Source organism: Prionailurus bengalensis, chromosome B3 (genome assembly GCF_016509475.1).
Source record: "Prionailurus bengalensis isolate Pbe53 chromosome B3, Fcat_Pben_1.1_paternal_pri, whole genome shotgun sequence".
Taxonomy (NCBI): Eukaryota; Metazoa; Chordata; class Mammalia; order Carnivora; family Felidae; genus Prionailurus; species Prionailurus bengalensis.
Genome location: NC_057355.1, coordinates 47,232,261 through 47,252,601, shown reverse-complemented (window position 1 = coordinate 47,252,601; position 20,341 = coordinate 47,232,261). Strand labels below are relative to the sequence as shown.

Here is a 20,341-nt window from a genome sequence, read left to right as displayed (position 1 = left end):
TCTGGGAGAAGTGGAATTCTGGACAAGGCCACTTATCATCACTTTGTGTTGCTGAGCCAAAAAAGAAAAAGCCCATGCAACATCTGGAACTAACGATAACCACACTGTAATTGTCACCATGCCTTTCTGTTATGAATTTTGTGCAGCACGAGCTCATTTTCAGAAGATCGTGCCTAGAGCTTGCACCAGGAGCTGTATCATAATTTAAGTGAATTTTAATTTCCATTTTGTATTGGACATTAAAAAAAAAATCTATAAACAGAAAGCATCCTTCATCCAGAACTCCTGTTAAGGGGCCCTGCACGTGGTGAGAGGTCAGGGCCATGAACTCAGCAGAAGGCAGTGGTTACAAGAACAGGTTCTGGATTCAGTCTGCCCGAATGCACTTCCTCCTAAGTGAACTTGGACAAGTTCCTTATCTACCCAAGTCTCAGTTTCTTTGTCTGTAAAATAGTGATAATAGTACCCACCTCCTAGAGCTGTTAAAAGCTTGAAATCCCATGTCAAAGACTTAATACAGGCAAGGGTTGACAACATTTTTCTGTGAAGAGCTAGGTGGTAAATATCGTAGGTTTGCAGCATCAGAGGCCTTTCCTTCAGGCATCTGCCACTCACTCTGCTGTTGTAACCTGAAAGCTGCCGTAGACTGTGTGCTCACCAGTGGGCGTGGCGATGCTCCAGTAACACTTTATGTTTAATAACAGGTGGCATGCTGGATTTGGCCTCCAGGCTATAGCGTGTCGTTCCCGGCTTAGCACGGTGCCTGGCGCATAGAGGGTTTTTAATAAATGTCCTCCCTGCTCCAAGCTGGGGACTGCCCCTTGACAGTGGGTCCCATGTTCACTTGCTACATGTTTTTAACAGAATGTTGAGGTCCTAGCCAGTCGGAGCAACACTTCGGAGCAGAGCCAGCTGGGGGCTGAATTGCACGTGAAGGCACTGCAGGAGGAGAATGAGAAGCTGCGCAGAAGCATCGAAGAGCTGGAGCAGAGTGTCGCTCGGCTTCAGAGGCAGATTGCTGACATGAAATGCGACGAGGCCAAAGCGAAGGAAATGCTCAAGAAGTGCGAGGTAAGGCTCGCTGGGCCCCAAGCCCGGGTTTGGCAGCTGCGGAAACTTCTTTTCTCCTGTGTCAGTGGTTTCGGAAGTGCAAGGGGATTTTTTAGCATAATTCAGTAGGAAAGGTGGAGGCAGTCGTGAATAAGTCCTCTCCGCAAGCTACTTTTCTTGTTCCCTGTGGGTGGTAAACATGGGAGACGGGCTTCGCCGAAGGTCAGGGCTGATGAAGTCAGGGTCCCCACTCACCCAGACATCAGGCACACTCAACCTTTTGACACTGAACAGAGGATTTTAAATGTCTGAAAGGCTATCCTAATACCACCATTGGACCCGGTCACTCATGACTATGTTTTCTTTTTGAACACTTAGTTGATGGATTTTGAAGTTGCACAGGTTTTAACAAACCAACGGTCTGGTTTGCCAGATATCTAGAAGCGGGAGGCTCTTGCCAAGAGACATGTTACCAATGGCAGTGAGAGCTGGCACTGAAAATAAAAGAGAGGACAGGGGCACCTGGGTGGCTCAGTCAGTTAAGCATCTGACTCTTGGTTTCGGCTCAGGTCATAATCTCGCGGTTGGTGAGTTCGAGCTCTAAGTAAATGAACTTTAAAAAAGTAAAAGAGAGGACAAAAGAAATGTAAAGGGAGATGTATTCCAATAGGAGCTTCCAAAATGGTCATTTGTCAGAATCAGCTGGAAGCCTTTTCCAAAACTCTGTGTGCCTGCGTCCATTCAATACCTGCTGTTTCTGAAGTTCCAAGGGTGAGGCCTGATATTTGTATTTTCAAATGATTCGGATGTTCACATCTGGCTAAGCAGGTAACCGCAGATGGTCACACACATCTAAGAAATAACTGTTGTGGGGCAGCTGGGTGGCTCAGTCGGTTAAGCAACCAACTTCAGCTCGGGTCACGATCTCTCCATTTGTGGGTTCAAGCCCCGCGTCGGGCCCTGTGCTGACAGTTGAGAGCTTGGATCCTCCTTCAGATTCTGTGTCTCCTCTCTCTGCTCCCCCCCCCCCCCACTCAGGATGTGCCTCTTTCTCTCTCTCAAAAATAAATATTAAAAAACAAAACAAAACAAACATAACTGTTGTGAGCTACCGCGGGCCTGTGGCTGGCACATTGTGACCACAGCCACTGCTGGCTGTGTCCTCAGATGTCTCTTGTGTTCCTTCCATGCCACTGAGTCAACTTTATAGGCATAGCACACATCTAAATGGACACTGACCCTGTTTCATCGTAGAGAGAAGCCCAACAATTAGAGGAGGCCCTTGTGCATGCAAGAAAGGAAGAAAGAGAATCCACATCAGCCAGAAGGACCCTGGAGAATGAGCTGGAAGATGCTCAGGTAAACACAGAGCTGTTGTCTTTTTTTTTTTTTTTTTTTTTTTTAATTTTTTTTAAGTTTATTTATTTTTGACAGAGACAGAGTGTGAGCATGAGCGGGGGAGGAGCAGAGAGAGAGGGAGACACAGAATCCGAAGCAGGCTCCAGGCTCCAAGCGGTCAGCACAGAGCCTGACGTGGGGCTCGAACTCACAAACTGCGAGATCATGACCTGGGCCGAAGTCAGATGCCTAACTGACTGAGCCACCCAGGCGCCCCAGAGCTGTTGTCTTTATTCCTCATACAGGAAGCCTGAGAAGTAAAATTGGAGAGGCATGTACAGACTGCCATTGGTCCCCTCCATTCTCCTACAGCCTCGTGTGGGTAGAGGCCAGGGATGCTACCTAACATCCTTGCAAAGCAGAGGACGACCCCCACAAGAATGAATTATCTGGCTGAGGTTGAGAAACCTCGGTATAGACATTAAAGAACTTGACAGCTTTCCAAAGATAAAATATGAATTGTGTGAGAAGGCCGGCAGGATTGGTCCCCAAGGCAGTGTGGAGTCAGCTCTCTGGCAGAAGTCAATTTCCTTTCTCCTTTGGGCAAATAGACTCCATAGAGTACAGTCCTTCAGGACGACTATTAAAAGGAGTAGGAGGAAGTCCGTTTTTTTGAAACGAGATAGCTATCTGTATTCAAAATCAGTAGATTCTTAGAAAATTAGGTTTTCCCATTTGAAGGTTAGAAAGATAGGTGGAAGTACATTCTAAAAAAAACAAACAAACAAAGAACCAAAGCCTGCACTAAAGTTCTAAAATGACTTTGCACAGCGACCTCATTGTGAACCAGATACGTCCTTTACCTGCTCTCAGGTTTTAACGAACCGGCACCAAGGGTTCCTCAGGCAGTCTCTGAGGATTCAAAAGCCAGTGATTTTGAGCAGTTTGTCAAGAAGGAGATTGTTAACGTTTTCCATTAGGACCCACTTGTCAACGAGGGTAGGTGGGGAAGGGGCATATGAAAAGTGACAAAGCAGTCAGTGTTCAGATTTATAAATCTGCCTGATGCCTCATTGCAGCTTTCCTTTCCATATACAGCTCCCCCTCTCAGGGGGCAGAGAGGAACCTGCTGTAAATAGGATTCACTGAGGTCAGCCGTCACCCCCAGATCAGTGGTCTGTGCCTTCTCTCCAGCCTTGCACAGAGACTGTGTTTTTGCAAACAGTAAAGCCCTCTTTTCTTCTGAGTCTGGTGTCTGAGTGTCCTCACCGTGGCCTTCTTTCTTTCAGTTGAGATCTTTGTTACAAACCCTTGTTAGGTTAATTTTGCATGGAATACGGATTCCCTGTGCTGCTGTTAAAGGCCTGTGCTGACTACACACCTGACCCCGAAGCACAGGGTGCGAATCTGTGAGCTGGTTGGGGACGGGAAGAGAGAAAAAGCATATTTTCTCTACAGGGTCAAAAATCTGCACCTTCGTGTCCTGTCATATCCACCCTGAATGCTGGGTGCAGCTGTTATAGGCCTCTGTCTTTCTCATCTTTGGGTCAAACCATTAAGTTTCACAGCTGTGAATCTGCAGCTCAGGGTTAATTTCGCAGAGAGAGCAGATGATAGCCTCGGGGCCTAAAGATCTTCTTGTAATCCCCACCCACCCCAACCTCCAGATCTCTGGCCTTGCCTTGGAAATTCTCCCTGACGTGTTGCTTTTGTTCAGGCCTGTTTCCCCAGCGGCGTTGGGACGGTGGGAACTGGAAATGGCAGGCGCGGCCGGTGCGCCACCTGGCAAATGCTCAGAAAGGCCCAACAGTCTCACCTTCCTTATCTCAGCTGGTCTCAGAAGCAAAGTGCGCCATCACTTTGTTTTCTCTAAAACCAGGAACCAGACATCCAGCTCCTGTGGTTCTATGACTTTGTGCACGCCTCTCTTCCCTAAGCTGGCAACGGAAAGGGAACTTACCCTTCAAGGAAGAGGAAAGAGTAACTGGGTTCCCCCCTCCCCCCACCCCACAGCATTTTGTATTTCAAAGGCTTTGTGCTTTTAGCGATCCGTGGCATCTTCATGATTGAGAAGTGTATTTCTTCACATAGTAGCTGAAGACTGTGAACTTAGGTCTGATTTATTAAGAGTCAGAAGGTGGCAGTGGGTCGTAAGATGCCACAGTTTGTCGGCTCGGCCCCTCCCGCTTGGGGTAGGATGTGTTGTTGTGCAAATCTACGTGAGCTGCATTCGGCAGCAATGTCTAGGTTTCCCCTGAGAAATGGCTTCTGCAGGTGGAGAAGTAAAGAGACCTTTTCTGGAGAAGCCACAGTTCTCTCCTTCGGGGGGGTGGATCATGGTATGGATTCCATATGCCTTCACCTCCCACTCTGTTGGACTTGTGTGCATCAAGATGACAGAGGGGAAAAGCCCCAGTGCTTCTGCCATTCCAGTCCCCAGTTACTGTGTGGCAAGATACCGCTTAGGGCCTACTCAGTCTTGTGTCCCCACGGAGGCTGTGTGAGGACAATAGTTTATATCTGTACAGTGCTTACAGTTTATAAGCTGCTCTCACATGCAGTAACTTGGGCATCCTGAAAACACTCCCGAGAAGTGTTTTCAAGAGTTCAGATTTGCAAACGCTTAGTTGCAGCTTTTCTTTCCGAATACAGCTTCCCCCTCCTCAGGGGCAGAGAGGAACGTGCTTGTACTAGGATTCACTCAGGTCAGCCGTAACTCAGGGGCTGTCACCCCAGCTTCCGTCTGATTAAGCCTGTCATTCCTGTAAGCCCATAAGCTCACTTGCACTTGCTTATTGTTAATATGGACGAATAGGGGTCTTAGTCATATTAGGAAAAGGCTCTGTGTCCATTGACAGAGAGTGGTTTTCAAGCTCAAGGGTGTTACTATACATTCACTAACTTGGTGCTTTGGGTTCCCCTCACTGATCATTTTGTTCCCAATTTTGGTCCCTGTATTAGTTAATGGGCTGGCATTGCTGGTCTTGGAAATACAGTCACTGTAGCAACAGCATTTTACTCCTCTGACTGCATATTGGGAAGTTAGCTTCTTTTCATGTGGATTCTGAACAGGTTTTCTCAGCAATGATGTATTGGAATACATTTCTTGAAGAAATGAGGAGGCAGAACATTGTTCTAAACTTTAAAGTATGTTAGAATTATCTGGGTAACTTCTAAATCTAAATTTATGGGTCCCAGTCTAAGAAAAACTGTGATTCCATCCCAAGGGGCTAGAATCCACATTTAAGGCAAAGAATACTCTGTCCTTACTTGGTGATTCTGATACAAGACGTCTTTAGACAACTTTTGGGGATAGGTATTAATTTTCGACCACTGTGTTTTTATCTTATGCCTGATTGTGAATCTGGACTATGAGACATACCCAGACAGAAAACCTATTGCTTGCCTTGACAGATCTCACTACCTTGCAATGGAGCAATCTACAAGAAATATTTTTTAAACAATTGGGCAAAACTGTTCTTCCAAGCAGATGTGTGTGTGTTGGGGTGGGGAGTGCAGGATTTTGGCCAGGCCCCAGGCCCAGAGTGGGTGAGTCTGGTGTCTCCAGTGGCACAGGAGATCGGCCAGGGAGGGAGCCCTGCCCGAGCCAAGGGTGAAGCAGAAATGCATACACCATATGGAGGTTGGATGGAGCCAGGGCTGGCTTGTCTGCTGGCCTGGAGCCTCCAGGATTGGGATCCAGGAGTTGGAAAAGAGAGGCTGGGGGGTCTGTAGAGGCGTGCATTGAGTTGGATCCCACAGAAAGCCATTGATGTCACTCTGTATTGCTTGTTTTTCAGGAATTTACATTATTGACAGTTTTCTCCCACACATGGAACCCTACCTCGATTGCCTTACCCTGTGTGCTCCCCTTTGCCCCTAATACCACTAAATCAACCACAGACACAAATCCCAGGAGGTGACCCTCTCTCTGGTGTGTGCCCAGCTGGACTGTGGTGGGACACACTCCTGCTAATTGCCCCCACACTGAACTTCTGATTACCCTCCTTTTACCACCTTCTTTTCTCCCAGCAGCTTTTGTTGACCTTGGTTTACCGCAGCAATTAACTTTAGCAGCCCAGTTGTGTTGGCTGGTTCTCGGAGTGCAGTTAACCTGACAGAGTGGAGGCGCCAGAAGGCCTCCATGGGTGGCTTTTTGGCCCCAGGTCACAGGGTTGGCCAGCTGCATGGTTGGCTATACTCTGCAAACCAGGAGTGCCCAAAACGATTTGGGAGTGTTTTCAAGATGCCTGAATTGGTGCATGTGACAGAAGCTTGTAAACTGTTAAGCACTGTATGAATATAAACCATTGTCCTTACACAGTGTCTACATGGACACAAGACACAGGTCCTAAGCAGTACCTATATTAACCCACATTCAGCCCTCAGGACCCGATAACATTTTCCAGATGATCCAGCCCACATCTGGGTCATGCTGTTCCCTTCTGAGCTGTGCGCCTTCTTGCTATCGTTGCACTAATGGCCTTAACATTCAGCCATCTTTCTAAGATATTTTAGGATTTTGTTTTAGAATTGCATGTTCTTACAAAAAGAATGTCAGGCTATGCGACTGGGTGAGGTGAGAGCTTCAGGGGGGATCCCAGGGCAAACAGCGCCCTCAGGATAGTTTCATTTTATGGTACGTACCAGGATTTAGTGCTGAATCACTGAATAACACTGCACTTTTCTAAGTACTGCCTTTTCCATTGAACACCTTCTGCTCATCAAGTTTACCCACCTGTGGACTGCCACATTCCCTTTTCTTCTGTGTATGAGTCCAACCCACGATTCTGTTGACGACAACTTCCTCTACCCACATGAACTCTTGACCTATGGGACAATGTTCTCTTTCCTCATAGATTGATTTTTAGCTATTTTAACTGTAAGAGTCATCAGCAGAGCAGATTCTAGAACATGAAGTATAATGCTGTATAGCACAGGATGTAAATTGCCACATTGTTTTAGGTTTGTTTGATGTATATCTTTACCTCAGTTTTCAAGCATGAACTTGAAAATGCCGTGTTTTCAGACACTGTCCTTAATTGCTACCCCCAGCAGCCTTGACCATTTTCTATATTTCTATAATAAATGCTTTGTCTGCCCCTTCATTCTCATGTGTGTTTTTGGCTAAGTCAACTTCACATTTGGGTTCCCAAATTTCAGAACCAACAATGTCCTTGTGTCTTCTGATGGCTTTATTCCTTTTCCTTATCACTGATGTAGCAGGTCTGATTACTTTGTAGTGTGGCTGCAGAATTCCCTCTGCCACCTGTCCCTTTGGCTGACCTGGTAGGTAGGTGACAGCCCTATACTTTGCTTGCTGTCTGCAGAGAAATCTGAATCGGGCCACCCAGGAGCAGAAGCAGTTGTCTGAGAAGCTCAAAGATGAGACAGAGCAGAAGGAGCAGTTAAGGAGACTAAAGAATGAGATGGAGAATGAGCGATGGCACCTGGATAAGACCATTGAGAAACTGCAGAAGGAGGTGAGGGGTAGGGGAGGGAGAGGTGTGGGCAGAACACCACTGGGACCCAGCGCCCTTGGAGGGCCTGGTGGGAGCTAAGGAAACCTGTACTTAGTCTAAGCACAAATGTGTCAGATTCCCAGATTCACTGAAGCAGCTCTTTGGCCTTGTTGAGAATCCCAGTTAAAGGGAAACTGGTCTAGAAAATACCCTCTGGAATCTGGGCCCAGCTCCTCTCCACAATTACCCAAAGGAGCCTGGCATGTAAGTGCAGACTTCACAGGTGTTACCTGAATCACAGTCTCTGTGTCTGCGTCCATCTGTTTTGTCCAGGAGCGTGAAAGACAGTTCCAAACGCCAGTAGTTGCTACTTGTCTTCTCAGCTCATCTCTGCCCCAGAGTACCCAGAAGGAGAAGGGCACAAAGCTGACTGGCTTCCCCACATTCTAGGAGCCAACAGGAGTGCCTGTCGTTTTCTGATAACCTGCTATGTACCAGTCACTTTACTAGCTATTTTGTAACTAGAATTCTATACGTATTGTTTTAATTCTGACAGCAACCCTGTAGGAAAGATACTGTGATTCTGGTATTTCCAACGAGGACGAGGACGCCACCGAGGCCCAGAGAGGTTTAAGTACATGTCCCAGTTATGTAGCTGGTACGTGGCAAAGCAAGGACATGACCAAGGTCTATATATCGAGCTGCAAAGGGTGTGCTTGTTCACCCCTCCATGCTGCCTCCAAGTTAGAGGTGACTGAGCCTGGACAGCCCATGACAAGGTTCTCTGCACAGTCTTTGGGGGAGGTTGTCAAAGAAAGAAGAGGAGATGTGTGTTCTGTGTTTAGATGGGACCCAGACCTAGCTCCCTGGCCCCACATGGGGCATCACAGGGTAGGCTCACATCCATGTCACCCCTTCCAGATGGCTGACATTGTCGAGGTGTCCCGCATATCAACCCTGGAGCTCCAGAACCAGCTGGATGAGTATAAGGAGAAAAATCGCAGGGAGCTTGCAGAAATGCAAAGGCAGTTGAAGGAGAAAACCCTAGAGGCTGAAAAGTCACGTCTGACTGCCATGAAACTGCAGGATGAGGTAATGCCTGGCTGGATCAGTTCCTGGTTTACCCCTTAGTCAAACTATCCTCAGAGACTGCTTTTAAACCTTTCTAGGAGAGACTTGGGGTAGATCTTAAGACGGCATTTGTGCTTGATTCTTCAGTGTTAACCCTTAGGATACATGGGGCAAATGGCATTCTAAGACACAAAGTCCTAGGGCCTCTGACATAACTTGAATGTGGCCATCTTCTTGATTAATTCAAGATTTTCTGCCTCAACTGTTTAGCTGCTATTTGTGGAGCACGAGTGGTGTACCCAGGTGTGCCCAAATGATTCCTCTGTATTAATGTTTTAATTTAATCATAGAGCAAGTATTATAGTAAACAATCACTTTTTGCCATTCATTTAGAAAATATAGACTTTCATTAGGGTGGTTGGGGTAGACAAGAGCTTCAGAACAACAATGGGTGGAGACAAAAAGAAATCCTCAGGAATTTATGAGTACTGAAATTATTAAAACATTTTTAGCTTTATATTTAGGAATAATAGAGCAAAGTAACTCAAATGTTAGCTCCCTTCAGTCTTGACTCGTAAAGAACTAAGAAAAAGGGAATGTTTTTGATTATTTTAATGGAAAGCTGAAGGCTCTAAAATACAAGTACAGCGTCTGCTGATTTCTCACTGTGCCTCTTGCCAGCTGGATGACCTTGAGCAAGTTACCCCAATTTTCTGAGCATCTCCTCTTTCCTCTTTAAAAGTATACAAAATAATGATCATTTCGTAATGAAATGAGATAACACATGAAACTATAGAGTAGAGGCTTGCATGTCCTGGACACTAATGTTAAGGTTTTTTTTAAATTCCAAGACTTGCTTTTTTTTCACAAGCAGTGCCAAGATTCCACAGGAAAACAAGACTTTCTTTAAAAAACAAACTTTTAATGTCTTTGATGATCAAAGAAATGTTACCCATGAGTCAGTGCTATAACCGTGTGAGAGAACAATGGATATTTATTACAGACCTCTAGAACACTTCTGGAAGGACCCTGATAACAGGTCCCCTCAGCTTCAGCATCATATGATACAGGACTCCACAGATCATTGAAATTAGCATAGTGACATCACAGTTCTCTTCCGCATTTAAAAAAAAAAAAGTCATTTGCATTTCTATGGCAAATGGGAGGGGAGATTCAGATTATTTGGTGTCTTAACACCAACAACCACGTGGTGTGCTGTTTTGATTTTGGAAAAATCACAGTGTCACAATGACCCCTGCAGAGTGCTTCCTGTTAACTCTCTGTGTAACGGTTATGGTTCAGCTAGAATCTTTGGATTGGAAGGAACTTTAGAGATCCTCTAGTTAGATGAGGCAACTGACATCCAGAAAGATTCGTTAAGGCCAGCAGGAGACCTATATTGTTTATAAAAGAGCGGTAATTCAAAAGAGGATTTCTTAGGGTGAAAGCAAAGATGGCCCTTCCTAGATTTTTCTCTGTGGTGTAACCCTATGAGACACTGTTTCCATATAAATGGCAGAAACAGACACCTCATCATTCGGGAAGGAAACTGCAGTCAGATACCGCCCTGCATTAAGCTATGGAAACCAGTGGAGTTGTTTAAAACAAAAGTGAATAAACAGGCTAGGGTCACTCTGGATCCTTGAAAAGCTTAAGCTGCACTCTTCACTGCCCCTAACCCTGTGTTTCGGTTGAGCTGAGTTAAAACTGTCCATTAACAACAAAGTGGCTTATCCTCAGGGCCACAGCACTGCCTTCTTCGCTTTAAGAGAAATAGATGTTTTACATATTTTGCCTTTGGTGTGGATCTAGGAAGTTCTGATGAAGGTAATCTTTAGAGAATTAAGACTCAGAATTCACTATTCAGTTTATTTTCTAAATCCCACTTAGCAAAGGGCAGTTCTGACTACTTAAAGGTAACACTAGTGGGTTCAAAAGTTACTTGCTTACTTGTGATTCTAGACACTATATGTATTCTCTGGTGCATATTTGTATTGAGTACTCTTAGTTTGACATAGCCCTTGCGAGACGTTAGGAGGGACATACTGGGCATTAGAAGACAGAAATGTGCTGGGCAGTGGGAAGGGTATCAAGAAAGGAGTGTGGGCTGTGCATTGGTTTGTCAGTCTTTCTGACCCTCAAACTTCTTTTCGGGTATTAATCTCATTTGATTCTCATCTTAGCTCTTTAAGGTAGGTTTTATGATAATCCCATATTACAAATAAGGAAACTGAGTCACAGAGGTTTTTTTGTAATTTAAAACTTTATTTTGGAGAGATTTAAAAACAATTTTTTTCACTGTTTATTTTTGAGAGAGAGAGAATGCAAGCAGGGGAGAGGCAGAGAGAGAGAGGGAGACACAGAATCTGAAGTAGGCTCCAGACTCTGAGCTGTCAGCACAGAACCTGACACAGGGCTCAAACCCACGGACCGTGAGATCATGATCTGAACCAAAGTTGGACATTTAACTGACTGAGCTACCCAGGTGCCCCTGGAGAGGTTTTTTGTTTTTTGTTTTTTGTTTTAATGCGCTATAGTATAGTATCTAAAGAATGTTCCATCATTGTTTTTCCTTGGGATGATTCTCCCCTTGTGCTCTGGTTCAGTTACCACCAAGCCAGATGAAGGTCTGTAACTGGAGAGATCTTCCTCAAGGCTATGCTGTTGTCATAGAAAGGTCCGGTGTTGCGATCAGCCTCCACGACAGGAACCCATTCCCTTAGGTCTTTCCACTGGACTTCTGAAACTAGGCCAACCTGCTGGGCTGCCCCAAAGACCATCTTTGAGGCTTCCCCAACTCTCTGTGAAAATACCCTCAAAGGATGTTGGGTTTTTTTTTTTTAATTAAATTTTTTTTCTTAACGTTTATTTTTGAGAGGGAGAGAGAGAGTGCACGCGGGCACGCGTGCAATTGGGGGAGGGTCAGAGAGAGAGGGAGACAGAATCTAAAGCAGGCTCCAGGCTCTGAGGTGTCAGCACAGAGTCCAATGCGGGCCTCGAACTCACAAGATATGAGATCAAGACTGAGGTTGAAGTCAGAAGCTTAACTGACTGAGCCACCTAGGCACCCCCAAAGGATGCTCTTCTTTAATGGAGTTTGCCACTCACTGTCATATACTCTCTGAAGGAAATAAACCCCTGGTGTAGTTATTCCTAAGAGTGCTTTCACCCCAGCTCCAAGAGGGAAGGAAGTTGGAAACAAAACAGCCTTTGTCTTCACTGAATCAATCCACACAGATGTGTAAGGAACACCTACTGTGTGCTGAGGTGGCTGGTTCCCTCAGGGAGCTTCCAGAGAAGTAGAAAACATGGACAGCCCCTTGTGTATGAATCTTTGTGGCATGTTTTTCAAAGCCTTTAGTTCAGTGCCACCTTGTGGATGAAAAAAACACTGTAAATTATGACAGCTGATACAGGATTTTCTTCTAGAGGCAGAGGTTTTCACCTAATACTGCACATTTATATTATTAGATTTTGTGTCTGTAGGTTGTTTTGGGGTCATTAGTTCAGTTATTATTTTCCCCTGATTTTGACCCTCCACTGAGATGATGCCGGTACAGGTGGGTAATAAATTGCACTCTAGGAAGCACTTACTTACCTAGTTCAGTGACTTTCAAGTGTTTTTGGCTATGACCTATGTGGAAAGAAATAAATCTCGCATCACAACCCAGTAATAGGTACGTCCATACAAATATATGAATATCTGGCACAAAGGTTTCACAAAACAATATCTGCTTGTACTGCTCTACTCTGATATTTTCTGTTACATTAATTTCAAGATGGTAACGAACATCTACTACATTGAATTTAGAACCCAAGGGATTACTACTTGTAGCTAGAGGAAGAGGAAACTGAGACCCAGAGGGAGTTGGAACTTGCTCAGGGTCTTCTGATCTCCAGTACGTGGGCATCCCCTGATCACCGCTGGGGTCAGCATCTGCACTGTCCAAATGCTGTCCAGGTGCTCCTGATACAGGCCAGATAACCGCCCACTCCTTCTAGATGCGTCTGATGGAAGAAGAGTTACGGGACCACCAGAGAGCTCAAGATGAAGCACTTACAAAAAGGCAACTTCTGGAGCAGACCCTGAAGGACCTGGAGTATGAGCTGGAGGCCAAGAGTCACCTCAAAGATGACCGAAGCAGACTCGTCAAGCAGATGGAGGTCTGTAGGCCGCGTGAGTGTGAGCTGGGGCCTATGGAGGGCGAGCATGGGACACAAGAGAAGCCGTGCACACCTAAGCCTTTGGTTTTTACTTTCTGGAACAGCCAGACCTTTGTGGTCATTTCTCAATTTGAGGAAGAAGCTTGTAGTTGGTAGACGCATAGGACATCAGAGCTGAAAGGAATGATGGAAACAGTGCCCTCGTTGTCTTCAAGAGGAAACAAAACAGAGCCCCAAAGAGGCCAGGTGACTTTACATAAGGGCACACAGACAGAGCATTTCCTGTTGATTGCTTTGGAGATGCTTCCCACTATAGAAGAGGTAGGACTGCTGCACATCTAAAGAGGGGCTGAGCTGTGCCTTGCACCCACACTGCCTGACTGCTGGCTCTCACTTGCCTCACCACATGGCTCCATTCCTGTTCCTGACTCTGGCCCGTTTTTTCCGACAGGTGATCCACCTTGCCCAAGCTAGTGGCAAACTGTGTGGCTCAATTCTTGTTTGGATACACCATATGTACATAACCCCAGACAGTAGGTCAGGATGTGCTCACTGGAATCGCCAGCTGGAGGTGATCAGTTCACAGGGTGAAAACACAACACGGCAGATAAGTGTGAATCAAGGACTTGAACATGAACATGAGCAGGCTACCCAGCATGACAGGAGGGACCTTAACGTCAGTCTCCCTGAGCCTGTAAAACAGAGTAATGCTTAAGAACAAAACCAGCCCCAAACCACAACAACCCCCCAACACACACACACCCACAACTCAATGTAGTTTAGAGAGAGAAAGAGAATCAGCCCCACACCAAGGGGAGAAGTTAAAATTGTCAAGGTTTTGATAAAAGTGCTTAAGAACAGAGAGAGATAGTTTGAATTTAAAACCCATGGAATTTTTTATTTGATTTTGCAAATAAAGAGAAATAACTTTTAAAACCTCCAAGAGACTTAGTAGCGATTTTTATCTAGGGAGTGATGTTTCAACCATTAAAGATTTTATTAGATGGGCCCTTGTTAGAGGCTGGAATAACCTGGTTACAGTTCTGTTTGTAGGATTGCTGTGTATTTTGCTGTTGTCCTCGTTCTGATCTCATTAGAGGGGCTCATTTTAAGGAAAGCTAAGGTCATCCTGGTTAACTAGGAAGTGATTTTTCAAGGACCTAAACAATCTGGTTAAAAGCAGGCTAAAGCCTCATCAGGCAGTGGTGTAAGAACCTTTGGTGTAGTGGCCCCCTGAATGCTCCTGGTGGGTTTTGAATTGTACAGATTTTAGGCAGGAAGAGAACCGTGTGAGGAGGTGCTTTTAGCTAAACATTGGGGTGTCATCTTCTAGATTGTTCTGACTAAAACCTTTTGCCAACTCCAGGTCTAGAGGCAATGACATAGCTGGGCCTCACTCTCCCCTGTGCAGTGGTTTAGTTATTTCTCCATTAGTTACAGGACTAGTAGCTCTCAAGGGCCTACCTCTGTGACGCACATGGGAGGCATGTCTCCTCCTCTGATAGGCGGCTGGCAGGACTGTCTTGCTGGGACTAATATCTTTCCTGTTCCTTCGCTGCATTTAGCAAGTTAATTCTCGGGATTCCAGGGCTTTCTCAACAATTGGGCGTTTTCTTTAGACTCAGAAATTCAGAGGCTGTTTTATGTAAACACAATACTTGTGGACCCTTGGTGATTTCTGACAAAGGCAGAACTGTCCCTGGAGGAGTCAGGAACCACTGAACAAACACGGGGCTTGGTGTGGAACCCAGCTCTCCCTTCCAGGTTGGACTTTGGGACTCTCAGCCTCCGGGGAGGGAGCTTTCTAGGTTCCCGAAAGACTTTGTTCACCAACAGGGAAGGCATTCACAGACATTTACTCATTCGCATGAGTTCTGTGAGTCTTATTTTTGGCATTTACAGAGGCGTCCATAGCTTGTCAGCCAACTTTGACAATTGCAGAGACAGTGTTTACGTACAGATGCTACAGACTCGTGTTTAAAAACTCACCATGCTAATTGCTTTTTAGCGTGCGTGGCTCTGAGTTAACCCAGACATATGACAAATTGGCTAGTGACAGGAGAAACATGTGCGCAAACCCCACAAGCAGAGTGGTTTGTGTTAGAAGCCTCTTTTTTCGTACACAGAGCTACTTCGAAATGCTTTTCTCTTAGCACTCCGTGGTGTTAAATGAAGGCCCAGAGAGGAAGAAAGAGATGACAGTTCTTCTGTAATGACTGGTTTAACAGAATGGACCACCACTGTCTCTGTGTTACTCTGGTGCAGATTTGGGACTCCACAGTGCAAAGTGCATGAGGTTCCCTAGAACAAACAGGCAGGTGCAAAAGTATGTCGTAGACTTTACTCCTGCAAGGTTTAGGAAACCCTGAGCAGCAGAGAGAGAAAAACATTGTCCAGAGCTTGGAATATTTAGAGAAGTATGTCTTGGATGATAGCTGAGCACACACATTCCCTTTTAACAGGTAACTTGGAGACCTTAGCCTTAGGTAGATCTTGGATTCATGAGGGGGGAAAAAGACATGAAGGAAACATGTTAAAATATCCCTAGTGCTTATGTTAGGGTTTGGGGTAATATGTATTTTAGAAATGCACAATTACATTTTACCTTATGAAAGCAATAAAACACAGTTTTTTGGGCATTGTGGGAAATAGACACGTCCTTTCCCCAAACGCTAAGGATCCCCTGCTTTGATCTTCCCTTGAGGTTTTCTTTCCACAGGGCAGTACTTGCCCTTAACCTGGGTCAGTGCAAGTTCCATTGGGCATGTTTGTGTCTTCCTTCTTTCCTAGGACAAGGTGTCTCAGCTGGAGATGGAACTGGAAGAAGAAAGAAATAATTCGGATTTGCTGTCTGAGAGGATCACTCGGAGCAGGGAACAGGTACTGTGTGTAGTTGAATGATGAATGGATTGTCCTTCGTGAAAAAGGAAATGTGAGAAGTTAAATCCACGGATTTGGCCAGAGGAGGGAAGAAAAGTTCTTGCCCTTTGGAAACGACGGAGGACTGAGTAGTCTTCCCCATAATAAGCCACCAAGACGGAGATATAACGTATAACTTAAAGCACGCAAGGTGGAAGTTTCCAGAGTGGTTATGGGTAACAATCTACTGGCCATGATGGCCAAAGTGCTTTTAGAGCAGAGGCTCTAAGAATCATTAGTTCAACAAACAATTGCGTGAAATTTTGTGGCTGACACTGTGTTAGTGCCATGGAAAGTGAATGATGTGGTGCAGACTTTTCCTTTGAGAAGCAATAGAGACACCTAGGAAGCATTCACCATACAATAACAGTCCCTTCGAAGTGAATGCTTTTTGCAGTTTTCAAAGGGAAGGAATTCCCCTTATCTTTGATCTATCCGTACAGCAGCACCTGGAGATAGCAGGGGCAGTTCTCTCTGTCCTCACACCGTAGATAATAGAACTCATTTCCCAAACTACACTCCATGTAATCCCAAGGGTTCTGAATTTTTTTCCCATGTTTTAATTAAAAAAAAGTTTAGAGTGATCACACGTGGAACCATTATGGGACAGGATTCAAAATACGCAGTGGCAGTTTTGAAGAGAACCTGTATTCTCTAATCTCAGCCTTTCATTTACAAATGATACATGTGGCTGCCTGTAGAAACCTCTGAAGGGATGTACTCTCAGTGACAACTCAGTTGTATGCTGGGCTGAACATGGTCCTGGAGAAGCTGTACATAGACATTTGGAAAGCTCTTTGCCACTTGACTTGCTTTGGGCACCTTCTTAATTAAACAATGCAAACCAAACCTAAAAGCCTTGGATGATGCTGCGTATAATTGAGAGAAATATCTGTATAAAGGATTAAAATGAAAAATCTGAGAAAGGCAAGTTGATTTGGGCAAAATCTTCATCCAAAGCAGCACTTTCCTCAGGTCACTCAGTCTTCTACTTATCCACATGCGCCACCTTTGCCCCGCCTCAGGATGCCCAAAAACTGGAGGTGCCAGTGATTGGGGACAGTGCCATTCCAAGCTGGTAGCTCCTCTTCAGAGTCAGAGGGGAATCACTGACTTCTTCTCCATTTGCCACTGTTTCCCTACTGACAGGCTCTTTGCAAACAAGCACAACAGTCCTGCTGTTTTGCTTCTGAGAGTGAAGAACTTGCAATCCGAGGCTCCGTCCTCCCTTCCCACTGAGCTCAGATTCAGTTCTGCCTGCGTGTTCTGTGCTGTGCTGGTAGCATCCTGCTTAGGGGGCTGGCAGCCCAACCAGCCGGAGCTGCAGAAGCTCAGAGAAGAATCTCGTGAAAATCTGAAGTCCAGATGGGGAGCCCAGCCTTGACACTTGAGCCCTCACGGGTTCTTGCTAAAGTCTGCATTTTGTTAAGTTCCTACACTGGTATAAAAGCTGCTTGGTGACATGTTCCTGCCAGCTTGGCTGAGCAGCCACATTGCCACAGGGCATTTCAGGATCTGCTGAGCATTCGTGATAACAGAAGTGGCCATGAATTTGTTTTGCTAATGCTTCTCATGATGTATGCAGGGAATGGGGGGAACGTCTGTCATCCAGTCCCTAACCAGGCAGGGAAAACAGACTTCCATACCCCATGTTTTACACCAAAACCAAAACACAGACCCAGTGACACAGAAAGTGGTTGCCTCCCTCTGCTCAGCTGATGGCCTAAAACTAAGAACACCGATCGTTTAAATCAGTTTCTTTTGGCCCCTTCTTCCTTCTCTCACCTGAGCACGGGAGGCATAGAACTGCTGGAAAGAGCACCAGACTTTGAGTCCAGGGCCTGACTCCTGCAACAGCCCCAGGGAGCTCCAGGAAAGTCCTAGCCTCTCTGAGCGCAGTCTCTAAAGTCTATGAAAGTGAGGCTGTTTGTTCAGGAGATTTCTGGAGGCTTCTCCAAATTCTAACATTGAGGTGCCATGACTGGCTGCATATAACCAACTGTCTGAGACACTCTTTAATTCCCCATCCTTCCCTGTGTCTGAGCTGCAAGTCCGAAGAGAGGGTTCCGCAGTCTCCAGCGTCTTTGTCCTATTCATTCTGTTTTCCTCTTCTGTTTCCTTTCTGCGCCCTGCCCTCTCTGAGGTAGGGAGGGAAAGGTGAAGCCTGGTATCTGTTTTAAGCGGAAGAGTGGAGCATCATGTTCAAATTCATGTAGGAATTGCTAAAAAACAACAGCAAAACAAAACAAAACTCCTGACTTGAAGTGTTGTCTCCTGATCCAGTGCCCAGGGCCCCTCATCTGGCCTTTGCTGCCTCTGGATTCGTGAGGAAGCATAGTGCAGAGAAATGGTTGACCAAATACCTGCCTCACTGGAAAACATTTAATTCTCAGTCAATGTCAAGGTTAATCTGAGCCTTTTTTTTTTTTCCCCTCTCCTAAAGGCTCCAAGGAAGGGTATAGATGGTTGGATCCTGATTTCAATCTACTTACTTTAATAACGTCTAGGGCCATGTGCCTGCTGCCTTCCTGCCAGAATCAGAGAAAGGGGAAACTTCCAAAACTAAGATGCCTTCTTCTCTGCCCCCTCAAACCTATGACACCTCCTTAACGGGGACATCTCCTAAAGAACAGGAAATGGTGCTTGTCTCATATCTCCAAGCTGATTTATAACGTTAGCCCTGGACGCTCAGCAAAACTGCTATCAGGCTCTGACAAGAGAAGACATGGGGAATTTATACTTTTTGGGTCTTGCTCTCTTTAAATTGAAAAGGAAAAGGTTACAGCTCTTACTTAAATCCTGCATTCTTACAAGCTCCCTTTCTGAATTTCGCTTCCCCCCAAACATCTCTCGTTTTCCCCCTAGTCTTTGTGGGAAGGCTTTTGTGGAAAAGCTCAGGGAAAAAAAGTTGTCCGGAAGTATCAGTAAATGGCCAACCCATTTCAGAGAATCTTAGATCTGGCAAGGAGTTCCAAGTTCCTCTCCCCAGACTTCTCGTGCAGTGCACAAGAGATCTGAGGCCTAGGGCCACCCACGATCTTGCCAATTCACACAGCCAGTTAGTTGTTAGTTGCCTTAGATCTCCTGACTCCCCAGTGTTCTATCTACCAGTGCCCGTAAGGTGTGACGGATACCTGCTGTGTGCATAAGTAGCATGTAGTGGTAACGGTGCAAAATGATCAAAAGTGGTTCCTGTCCTTGAGTGCTGTGTTTGAAGAGATGGACCATGCCCCCAGAAATGGTAACTAACAAGACAAAGTGCAGATACTCAATGCCAAGTGTGAGATGTAGGCAGGTAATGAGGGAAAGACCATCATAGCAGGGGGACCATGGGAGTTCTTAGAGGAAGGCCATCATAGCAGGGAAGACCATGGGGCTAGTTTTGAAGAAAGGGTAAGATTTAGACAAACCAAGGAGTAGGAAGGGAATCCTAGATAGAATGGATGGTGTGAACAAAGATTGGGAAGTAGGATATTTGCAGTGTTTCAAGGAGCAATGAATGGACTGCTACGGCTTGATTAGGTTTCTGGTTTCCATAAGGAAATAATAGGAGATAAATTTGGAGAGGCAGGTTGAGGGTATTGAATGGACCCTATCCTGAAGGCAGTGGGGAGCCATCGAAGGTTGTGGAGCAGACAGAGAAGCTTACATAGTATTCTAGAAGGTTAATGTGATTGGGTTGGGACAGGTGAACGGGAGACCAGAAGGAAGCTCAACTGGGCTTTTTCCAGGGACAGAAAATAGGAAAGGCAGTTTTGAGATCAAACATTCTATCCTTTACGTGTTTCCCCCCCCCTCCTCTTATGCATACATTTGACACTCAACTAGTGCTGGACACGTTATTTATGAACTCTAATAAGGCCTTTTCCATACATGCTCAGGATGTTATTTTTCAGACTGATGGATTCAGGGAATCCTAATAGAAAAGTTTTTTCAAATTTTTGGATGCTTGGGTTTTGTTTTCATATGTGGCTAACAGGAAGGAGAGGGATGAATTTAGAGCTGATAAAGTGACAGCTTATTCTATAAAACAGAGGTTTCTGTTTTTGAAACCAAATACGGGTTCACCATATGCAGGAAGGTTTCTAACTTGTAAATTGAAGGAAAATTCATTTAAATAGTGGATATTTTACTGGGTTTGGTCTGTTTAAATCCAGAGAAATCCTTTTTGCTCTCTTCCCTCCAAAACCATTTACAATAGCTGTCTTTAGTGAGGATTCCCTAAGTGCTGGGTGCTGTGCCCTGTGCTGTGCATGCTTTCTGTCGCTGTTTCCAGGCCTTGTGAGTAAGTGGCCACCCAGGGTCACGAAGCTTGTAAGAGGGGAACCTAGGATTTG

At 45.4% G+C, this 20,341-nt stretch overlaps 1 protein-coding gene across 4 annotated transcripts in view; it reads left to right on the top strand.

The window, feature by feature from the left end:
- Positions 1–20,341, top strand: part of CGNL1 (cingulin like 1) — a 161,246-nt gene that overhangs the window by 127,444 nt on the left and 13,461 nt on the right. For 3 of the 4 annotated variants that reach the window (XM_043555333.1, XM_043555335.1, XM_043555334.1), the window contains exons 9-14: positions 865–1,071; positions 2,305–2,409; positions 7,719–7,871; positions 8,772–8,942; positions 12,924–13,085; positions 15,876–15,965. In XM_043555333.1, the coding sequence (XP_043411268.1) occupies positions 865–1,071; positions 2,305–2,409; positions 7,719–7,871; positions 8,772–8,942; positions 12,924–13,085; positions 15,876–15,965 (888 nt within the window). The remainder of the gene's footprint in view (positions 1–864; positions 1,072–2,304; positions 2,410–7,718; positions 7,872–8,771; positions 8,943–12,923; positions 13,086–15,875; positions 15,966–20,341) is intronic. The other variant, XM_043555336.1, reaches the window with a different exon arrangement.